Genomic DNA, 10,391 nt, shown 5'->3' with positions numbered 1-10,391 from the left:
CGAGGGCTTCTGCCGCAGGCCTGGCCGATGCTTTGGGGAAGTGCCAGAGCAGCCGAGTGCAAAGTGCCAGAGCAGCCGGGTGCCACGAACAAGGCGGCTGCCTGGGGGCTGCTTGTGGCTTCTGACACCAAATTCCTCACAGCTTCCAACCACCCCAGCTCCTCAGGGGCCTCCTATTGTTCTGCCAATTGACAGAGGCAATTTAAAGGACACACCACTGGAAATAATGTTCTTATTTTACTGTGAACATTAAGGAACCACAATGTAAGATGATACATTCAATAAAAATATGTGCTTGGTTTTAGTGACAAGCAAAAACAAGCAAGGTAGTGCACCTCAATCAGTACTGTAAGAGAGAAAGAAGAGCAATTTAGAAAGATGCACCATCAGTTGCTTGAGCTGTTTATCATCTTGCAGATCCACAGTTGCTGGGGAGCCCTGTTTTGCACCAGGGACCTGGGGAACCATTCCCAGCAATTGGGAAAATCCACCCATAGAGGAGGTCTCCAAATTTGCCCTGAAAGTAGGTCCAGCTTTTATAGACCAAAAAGTCCAAGTCCAAGTGACTTGATTATATTTTTAGCCCAGAAACACCTGGAGCTGATGGCACACTTCACAACCAGCAGGGGACACAGCTCTGCCAAAGGCCAGACCTCTGCTGCGAGGGCTTCCCCTGAACTGCCCTTCAAACAAACCTCTATTTAAGTCAGTTGGGAAAGTTTCTTAAAACGATACATTTCTGGCACACAGGGTTATGTGAAAGTTTCTAAAGCAGCTGGTTTGGAGTCAAATAGCGAGAATTAAGAGTCCTTGTCATCTATTTGTAGCTAAATCACACTTAGGGGGATTTAAAGGAGTTTGGAACGAGTTAGAGACCAGACCTCTGAGTTTTTTATATGATGCCATTTCTTTTTCTTATCTGCTACATAGACAGGAAGGGTGAGTTTGGCTCACATTTCCACCGCATGGCTAACAAGGTCGCAAGACTTCTAGTTACAAGACCTTTGAAGGATTTATTGGCCAATAAAACACTGCCAACAAGGATATTTATGTTTTGGACCCAATCCTTCAATCTTTCATCTTATGGACTCATGCTACAGTGTAATCTTCCTTAGCCATTCATGTTATGACACACAAACCTATAGTTCTGCATTCTAATCTACTTGGTTTATCTTTGTAACTACTTTTTATTTTTTCTATATCTTAAACTCTAAAACTCTAACTTTCCTCCACTTAGCTTAAGGTGTCTCTGCTTCAAACTATAAATCCACATTCTTGCTTTTAGCAACTAAGTTTGGAAGCCCTTTCCAAGGTTGCAGATCAAACCCTGTGTTTAATTCTAACCTTTGCTTAGAAGACCAAAGGTCTGAGAATTCCCTGCATTTCAGTTTCTGACACCACTGATGCTGTTAGTTACAGAGTGCCCAGGATCCGTCTTGTAAGTCAATTCTGTCAAGAAAAAGGCGGCTGCCAGGGGGCTGCTCATGGCCTCCGACACCCAATTGCTCAGGGCTTCCCAGTGCCCCAGCCCCTCAGGCTCTCCCCCAGCCCGGCCAAGCTGCCCGGCAGCAGCGCCGCAGCCCCACAGGAGCTCCAGAGGAGCCCCAGCCAGAGGCACCTGGGAGCCCTCAGCAATGCAGCCAGCAGCACACGGCCAGGAGGACACGGATGGCGCTTCCTGCCTGCCACAGGCCTTGTGGCCATCTCCAGGCACCGCTCCAGCAGGGACCCCCGCAGCTCCGGCCCTGCCCCCCCGCTCTGTCGGCAGCACAAAGGCTTCAGCAGAACCCCCACAGGCCAAGGGGCTTCTGGCCATTGTCCCTGCAGCACTGCACGCCTGGGCAGCTGGCTCAGCGCAAACATCTTTTCCCCCCTTCCCTGATGCCCTGTGGACGCTGGGCAGCAAAAGAAAGATCCTGGACCTCTGTGTATGACAACAGCAATTTCATATTTCCATGCTGAGATGAGGTCTTCTCTGCAGATCAGGTGCACTGAGCAGATGGAGCTCCTGAGATTATTAGTTGCTCATAGGCTTCCACATGCTTCCCCACAGAGGAGGCTTCCTACCCCCCACCCTTCTGCAAGTGGTCTTGCACCTTCTGAAACCTGGAGAACGTGAAGCTCTCTGTGCAGCTTGTTATGAATAGAAAGTTGTAATTTTTTTTAAGTTTCAGAGTTAAAAAAAAAAAAAAACCAACCAAAAAAACCAAGTCAGACTGGTCAGACTCATTTGGTTTTGGTGATTTAACTATTGTTCCCCTGATGCTGGCCGTTTGCCAAGAAGACACCAAGAGAAACCCTCCAGGGTAAAGAGAATGGGCAGTGACACCAGAGCCAACATGCAAATGAGAAATGCATTGCACCCTGGGTTTTTTTACAGTTTTACAGTTTTTACAAGAAAAACCCCTAAAATCATGAGCAAACAAGTGACTTCAGTGACGTCTAAGGATGGGAGCATAGTCCCGTACCTGCTTGGACCTTTTTGTTTCTCACCCTAACCTGAAAAGATACTGATTGAAGAGACCCCCTGGGTTTTTAAACAAACAAGCAAAGGACTCCACAACTCTCCCGTGAGGACAGAGTCCCCAGCTCTGTCTGCAGACCAGCGGACAAAGCTGCATCATCCTCCTTCTTCGTGCCACGCCTGGGAGCAACGGCGGTGTGGGTGCAACCCATCGATTTCTCCCCACCTGAGCTGATTCTTCTTAATAAAGGCATTAAAAAGGAGAACGATCTCCTGCCAATTTATTTCACAGCTCTTAAGAGTTGCAGGGTTTGAGTTGCCAAGCTGGAGACGGCAGGGCTGATGTCACCAGTCAGGTCCTGAAGGGCTGAAACAGAAAGAACAGAGACATCTGCCACCAGGTGTCAGAGCCCAGGTCTGCAGGGACCTGAGGAGACTTCTGCAAGGGCCATCCCAGCCGGATCTTGCCATGGCCAGGAGGGAGCAGGGACCAAGGGGATCAGGCCGAAGCTGCTGGCTACTAAGTCCCCACGTGCCCCTGAAATCCCGGTGTGCTCTGCAGGGAGCAGAGCCCTCTGCAGCTGGGGCAGAGCTTGCAGCTCCCCCTGCCAGCCCCCGCTAACAGCCCTCACCGTTGTAGATGAGTCGGGTCTCTTCCGGCTGCCTCCTCAAGTACCGCCCAGCGATTCCTGTGAACACAGAGCATATTATGGACCCTCCCCCAGATCTTGCTCTGGCCGGAAAGGGAGGGAGCCCGGCCTCGTGGCTCACCCATGAAGCTGATGGCCGCCTCTCGCAGGGGCTCCTGGGGGCTCTCCAGGTAGCGCAGGGCCCGGCGCAGGTGCTCGGCCGCTCGGCTCCTGTCCTCTGCCAGCTGCAGAGAGCGGCAGCAGGGAAGGCTCGGCGCGGGCTCAGCCCCTGTGGCGGGCGCTCCCTGCGCCCAGCCCCGGCCTCCCCTGCCCGCACAGCCCTGAGGCGCGGCCAGCAGCCGCTGGCGCCGGGCTCCGCAGGGGGCAGAGGGCCGGCTGCTGCCCGGGGAGCCGCGGGGCCGCCCCGCAGCCCCGCCGCGCCGGGGCTCCATGGGCACCCGGCTCGGGCCCACAGCAGCCTGGAGAAGAGCCCGCACGGCCTCTGGGTGCAGCAGCGGGCAGGGGCACAGCTGCCAGCCCCGCACACTGAGCACAGCGCTCAGGGGCCTTCTCCAGGCTGGGGCTGGGGTTTGCAAGCCATCCTTACCAAGACCTCGCCAAACCTCCATGGCTGCTCCTTCTTCACCAGCTGCTTCAGACGCCTCCTCTTCAGGAACTTGACGGCACAAAGCAGCGTTTCCCGAGAAGCCTGGAGAGCAGCAGAGAGGCGCAGATGGCCCCACAGCACAGGGCACAGGAGCCGCATCCCTGTGCCGTGGCCTGGAGGAGGCTGCAGCCTGCCAGGCACCAGGGCAGGAGGCAGCCGAGCCCCCTCCCAGGGGGACAGCAGCAGCCCACAAGTCCTCACCTCTGCCACGTGCTGATTCTCATCCTGGCAGTGGAAGAGGAGTGGGAGAAGGCTCATGTTCACATGTTTCTTCAGGGGCTTACTTCCCTTGTCCATTACTAGCTCCATCACCTCTCGGAAGAGGTGAGTGGAGAGCAGCTGCACATGGCTGTTGTCCTATTGGAAAGGAAAAGAACCAGCAATGGTTTCTCTGGGCCCACCTGGGCACAGGCCTGAAAATCCTATGGGCACAAAATTTCAAGGCAGCACCCAGTGGCCATGGCTGGGGGCACAGAGCCTTACATTGTCAATGAGTGGCTGTAGCACCTCAGCCAGTTGCAGGGCAGTGGGATTGGATATTAGGGTAGCTCTATCCTGGAGCTCATTCAGGAATACAGAGAGGATCAATGCAACCACCTCTCCATCTGCATCCTGCAGTAGGTCCATGAGGCTCTGTGTCAGACTCCGCATGGCTTCGGCCTGTGCGGGACACAATGCTGCACTGTGAACCATGAACTGTAGAATCATAGCATATCCTGAGTTGGAAGGGACCCACAAAGATCATCCAGTCCAACCCCTGGCCCTGCACAGACAATCCTAGCCTGTGCCCGAGAGCACTGTCCAAACATTCCGGGAGCTCTGGCAGCCTTGGGGCTGTGCCCATTCCCTGGGGAGCCTGTTTAGTGCCCCACCACCCTCTGGGGGAAGAACCTTTGTCTAATATCCAGCCTCAACCTCTCCTGACACAGCTCCAGCTGTTCCCTTTAGTGCTGTGACTGGTCACCAGAGAGCAGAGATTGGTGCTGCCCTTTCACTTCCCTTGTAGGGAAGCTGCAGACTATAATGAGGTCTCCCCTCAGTCTCCTCCAGGCAGAACAGGTCAAGTGCGCTCAGCCACACTACCTATGGCTTCCCCTGTAGACTCTTCACTATTTTCATATCCTCCTTTGGACAATCTCTAGTAGTTTCATGGGTTTTTTACATTATGGTGCCCAAAATTGCACACACCACTTGAGGAGAGGCCACGCCAGCCCAGAGCAGATCAGGACATTCCTATCTGTTGCTCATCTGGTGATACTGTTCCTGATGCATCCCAGATATCCCTCCTGGCTGCCAGGGCACTGCTGACTCCTACTCAGCATCACAGGATCCCCACAGGTCTCTTTCCACAGCACAGCTCTCTGGTCTCTCATTCCCTGCTCTATCCACACAGCCAGGCTGCCCACACCAGGTGCATCCAGCATCCAGCACCTGCCCTTGTTCAATTTCATATGGTTGGTGATTCTCCAGCCTGCAAATCTGTCTCTACAGGGCCTCCACCCTCAAGGAAGTCAACAGCTCCTCCCAATGTAGTATCGTCAGCAAAATTATTTAGTATTTCTTCAAATGCTGTGTCCAAGTCCCTTATTAATGGCTGAACCACCAATGCCACTCTGATGCTGCAACCCCACCCTGCTGCAGGGCCTAGAGGCCAAAGCCTGTCCTGAAGCACTCGGGCAGCTGAAGCGGGAGGCAGGAGAGCTGGGAGCAGCTGTCCCAGCGCCCCAAGCCCAGCCAAGGCCAAGCGACTGCGTTGCCCAGCCCCACGCTGCCTGCACAGCTTCAGCCACTGCCCCCTTCTCACCACCAAGGGATTCTTGCTGAGAACCACAAGGCCTCTGAGAGCCAAGCAACGCTTTTCCCTGGATTTGCTCTGCAGGCGGCTTGAAATGATCTCCAGGGCACTGTCACTCCATTCCTTCATGTCAGGGCACTCGAGGACCTGAAAGGCACAGGGCAGTGACAGGGCACCCAGCCAGCAGGAGCCCGGAACTGCACAGGGCTGGGCCCAGGGAGCAGCACAGGGCACGGGCACCGTCCCAGGCAGCTGCGGCTACGAGAGGGCAGAGAGCTGGGAGGCAGCTCAGCGAGGCAGCGCTGGCCTTCAGGCTCACCTCCACAAGGAATGCCAAGGCAGGCAGATCCCAGCATGGCTCCCGCCTGCTGAGCAGCCCAAGCAAGCGGAGTGCAATGCAGGAACACAAGGGGTTTGCAGTACGGTGCATCTCCCTGGAAGGCAGAAAAATCCACCAAGACCCTGAGCCAGCAGGAGCAAATGTCTCCCAGGACTGACTCCCACTGTTATTGTCTTTCCCCACCACCCTGCAAGGAGACCTGGGCCCTTTGGGAGGCAGCTGCTCTTGGGCACCCTCCTCTCCCAGCCTTTTCCAGTCTTCTTGGCTGTCTCTGAGTGACAAGGCCTGTGCCCTACGACTACAGGGACTGTGTGGGGCACCCCAGGCACAGGGCACAAATGTCAGAGGCAGCAGGGAGAAGGGAGTCTCACCTGGCCAGCAGACCCATGGCATAGTGGTGGGTGTCAGCACAGAGCAGCGTGTCCCAGGCACGCTTGCGTTCCATTGACACCAGTAAATCCAGATACCGCAGATGGCGGAACAGTGCCCTCACAGTCTGCACTGCAAACCTGTGTGCAGAGCAAATCCTAGGTCACCCTTGGAGTGCTGGTGCCTGCCCTGGGGACATGGGAGAAATGGAATGGAGCACCTGTTGGGGCTGGTGGGAAGTCTGAGTTGCTCCTGGCATTCCTTCCAGAAGGTGTTGACCTCATCTGGCATCTCTTCTGTGCTGACAAAAACTTGGAAGAGCAGAGCCACAAGGAGGCGGGGAGAATATTCCATAAATGGTGCTGGGCACCAGGGCAGGCGAAGAATCTCCCAAACCACCCTGGTTGCCTGCAAAGGACAAATCCCCAGAGAGAGCGCTCAGTGCCGAGGTGTCCGTGTGGCAGGGCCCGAGCGTGGCAGGGAGAGGCCCGGAGAGACGCAGGGGGAGCAGGGGGCCTGGTGGCCCTGAAGCTGCCCCTGGGCCAGGTTTCAGGCCAGCACCTGAGGCGGGGAGATGCAGTGGGGGAAGGAGGATGGAGAGCTGCTGGAGAGGCAGCCTTGGGGCCAGCAAAGGCCAGTAGCAGAAACTCACAGCCAGGGCAAAGACACCCGTTTTGTCCCCATCGGAGGTGGACACTCTGTGCAGTGGCCAGTCCTCCAGCACACAGAGCAGTGTTGGCAGCACCTTGTCCACTGCTATTCCTGATGAGGCTATGTTCCTCCACATGATTTTAGCAGCTCTGTGGGACCAGAGCTGTGTGTCAGGAGGACCTCAGCCACAGCATCATGGACTGGGCAGCTGTGGGGGCCCAGGTGACAGAGCCCTGATGCCCTGAGAGGCAGGGAGGGAGTACGGCAGCAGACTGGGTGGCTGACATGCTACGGTTGGGAAACGGAGAGCCTGGTGAGTTGTGGAACTCTCTACCTGTGTATCAGACCTCACTGGACTGGCTGTACAGGGTGATGGGCCCTAAGGCCCAGTGAGCCCTGAGACCACAAGGAAGGTGGCTTCCATACCTGTCACATGATGGGGCACAGCGCAGGAGGGTGACCGCGACATCAGTGGGGTGTGCCTCAGTCAGCCTCAGGATGTCCATGAACAACTTGTTATCTGGAGATGCACTGGACACAAGTCTCTGGTGCATGTTCCTCACAAAGTCTGGCACCTGCAGGAGGCACAGGGAGTTCTGGAGAGCTGCCAGAAGAACAACTTCCCCAGCTTCCTCTGAGAAGCGCTTCCCTTTCCACCACACTCTGATGGCTTCAAAGGCTGAGGGGGGCCCAGCAGACCCAGCTTGAGGAGCCTCCAGTTCCTGGGGGGATCCAGCCATGGCCACAGGCTCTTACTTCATTTGGGTGGGAAACAACTCTTTCCCCAAAAATATCCAGGTTGGGAGCAGAAGCCTTCATGTTTGCCATGCTCCGAGTGGGTGTGATATCAGTGTTGGACATGTGGTCAGTGTAATGTCAGGATTTGCAACCTCCTGCTTCTTCTGGCCACGCTGGAAAGTCTCTCCCTTGTCCCACCGAGATCTGTCCCTAAGGGCACATGAAAAAAAAAAATTGTAAACCCTGGGGACAACAAGGAACAAGGTGACTGCACAGAGCCTTCCTGCAGCACCACCATTGCCTTCTCTGGACACTGTGGCCACCGGCAGCTGTATTGTGATGTGTTACAAAGGGCCCTGTGACACGCAGCCATGTTCCTTCCCACAGTGCCCACCGTCATAAAGGGCCCTTGTACACAGTGCCATGTGCCCTGGGGCCACGCCCAGCCCAGCCAGCCTGCTGCTGTGGGGCAGCTCTGAAGGAGCTCTACAGGAATAAAAAACACGCTGATGTCTCCTGAGCCCACTGGGACACACGACTGGTGCAGACAGTTTTCTTCCCCTCTATAAGCTGGAGGGACATAAGGGAACGCCAAAGTCAGAGTGTTCTGCCCTAACAGATTCCAAAGGGTGATGATCCTGTACCAAGCAATGAAAAGGATCCACTGCCACTGAGGTTGCCCACAGGCCAATCCATCTTGGTGTTGTGCCTATGACCTAGGCAGATGTAGTGTTGGTTATTACTGCCTGCTTGTTTGTCTAGTTGTTGATTGATATATCTCTTTGTTTCTTTCTTGTGTAGGATGAGAGGCCTGTGTGGAGGTTGCAGTCTGACCCTTTGGGACAAAAATAAAACCCTGAAGAGTAGACTGAGGGGAGACCTCGTCGGGGTCTGCATTCTCTCCTCATGAGGAGCAGTGAAGGGACAGCTCCAATCTCTGCTCTTTGTGACCAGTGACAGCACCCAAGTGAATGCCTGGCGGTGTGCCAGGGGAGGTTTAGGTTGGATATCAAGAAAAGGTTGTTCCCTCAGAGGGTGGTGGGGCACTGAACAGGCTCCCCAGGGAATTTGGCACAGCCCCAAGGCTGCCAGAGCTCCGGGAGTGCTTGGACAGCACTCTCAGACATAGGGTGGGATGGTTGGTGTGTCTGTACAGGGCCATCCTCAAAACAATGCATCCCTACAATCCACATTCCTTTGGATGAACATGATATCTCCATCAATAAACTCATGCTCATGGCCATTGCCTCTCCAGGAGCAGACTCTGGCTTTTCAGTCTTATTAAAATTCACAGAAAGTTTTGCTATGAATATTTTCTCCCCTCCTTTTAAATCAGGAATGGACACTCCTCAGTTCTGGCTCCAGGTGAGCACCGACACTACAGATGCTGCTTGTTAGAGCACGGGCAGCAGGGTGATGATCCCGCTGTGTATTCCGCTGGGGAAAACTCTATTTTACAGTTTAGAGTGGCTTTCAAACAAGCAGGGCATGCTCCGGATCCAGTCCTGACTCCAGACTGTGCTAACGTGGTTGTCTGTGTGAGGATCCCTGGGAAACTCGTCCTTGGAGATGGCCACAAACATTCTCCCAGCCAGGGACTGTCGTCTCTGTCCTGTCTATGTGTTGGAAGATCGGCAGAGGGCAGAGCAATCCCACAGAAGGAGGGATGAGGACAATTCCCAGGAGTCGGTATCCTACTGCAATGCCGTGGGTGGCACATATGATGAACAGGAGGCCAGGGTGCCCAGTTGACCTCCCTCCTGCCCAGGGAGGGTGCAGCCAGTTGGGCAGGGCCCTGGCAGAAGATAGACAGGGTGCCAGTGAAAGTGCTCTTGGAGGTGCCAGAGTTCCTTCTCTTGGCATCTTTTGGGAGACAGGGAGCAAGCTGTCTACCACAGCAGTGTGAGGTCCACACAGGAAGCAGCAGCTGAGATAAGCTACCTGTTGCACAGGTGCAAGGTCCACCTGGAGACAGAGGCATCAATAAACACACCCTCCCAGAGCTCAGCTGGGACTAAGCTCAGGTTCCTGGGGCTGTGACTGAAGGATGTGTGGGTGGTGACCTCAGGTGAGGCCTTAGTGCCCTCAGGGGTCCAGCACTTGGGGCAGCCCAAGGTTTGAGAGGGGAGCAATGAGTGTCTTGAGGGCACAGCTCTGCTTGGGGCTGCTCCTCGGGCTGGGGGCTGAGGGGAACTGCGTGGTGGTGCCCATCCTCATGGCTGGTCGTGACCGGCTCCCTGTAACCTTTTCCTGTGTGGACAGGAGTGTATGGATTGTTTTGGGGGTGACCTGCTGGTTCAGGAAAGGGGAAAGAGCTGGGCACCATGTTTGTAAAGACGTTCTGCCAGAGCCCAGAGTAGCCTCAACACTTGGTACCTTTACTTTTGTGAAATCCCAGGAGCACCTGGGTCATTGAACTTTGGAAAGAATCACTGACTGCCCAAGGCTGACTTGCTCCTGTTCTCCTGGGCACTTGGCTTTCAGGAGTCCTTGGCACTTGGAATGTGAATGTGCACAGAGCGGTCTCATCCCCTGGAGATGCTCTTTGCCCTTCCCAGCAGATGGGCAGCAGAGAAAAGCCCCAACTTTCCTATCCAAGAATTGTAGGCAGAGAAATGAAGCAGATGAGCATCCAGCTGTGCTGCTGCGGTGATGTGCCTGAAGGTCAATTTCTGCCAGGGGCTGGAAGCCAGGCAGGGGTGGAGGAGCTGCCCCTTCTCCAGAGGCCTTGGGGAGGG

At 55.0% G+C, this 10,391-nt stretch overlaps 1 protein-coding gene across 1 annotated transcript; it reads right to left on the bottom strand.

Moving 5' to 3' along the window:
• Positions 1 to 3,132: 3,132 nt before the first annotated feature.
• Positions 3,133 to 8,006, bottom strand: LOC135309336 (uncharacterized). Its single transcript, XM_064435486.1, has 11 exons — positions 7,672 to 8,006; positions 7,342 to 7,490; positions 6,917 to 7,064; positions 6,485 to 6,672; positions 6,267 to 6,404; positions 5,875 to 5,989; positions 5,565 to 5,702; positions 4,244 to 4,420; positions 3,962 to 4,117; positions 3,701 to 3,802; positions 3,133 to 3,153 (listed from the first exon to the last, which is right to left on the bottom strand). The coding sequence occupies exons 1-11, from the start codon at positions 7,774 to 7,776 to the stop codon at positions 3,133 to 3,135; spliced, it is 1,437 nt and encodes a 478-aa protein (XP_064291556.1). The 5' UTR covers positions 7,777 to 8,006.
• Positions 8,007 to 10,391: the final 2,385 nt, after the last annotated feature.

This window comes from Passer domesticus, chromosome 10 (genome assembly GCF_036417665.1).
Source record: "Passer domesticus isolate bPasDom1 chromosome 10, bPasDom1.hap1, whole genome shotgun sequence".
NCBI lineage: Eukaryota > Metazoa > Chordata > Aves > Passeriformes > Passeridae > Passer > Passer domesticus.
This window is presented reverse-complemented; position numbering and strand designations above follow the sequence as displayed.

What these genes read in the sequence shown, in the direction of transcription:
- LOC135309336 (XM_064435486.1), bottom strand. Translation starts at nt 7,776, where the DNA reads ATGTCCAACACTGATATCACACCCACTCGGAGCATGGCAAACATGAAG. An exon ending in TGTGCCCCATCATGTGACAG is followed by an intron (nt 7,065 to 7,341) that starts GTATGGAAGCCA and finishes CTGGTCCCACAG; the next exon opens with AGCTGCTAAAATCATGTGGA. An exon ending in TCAGCAAGAATCCCTTGGTG is followed by an intron (nt 4,421 to 5,564) that starts GTGAGAAGGGGG and finishes TGTCCCGCACAG; the next exon opens with GCCGAAGCCATGCGGAGTCT.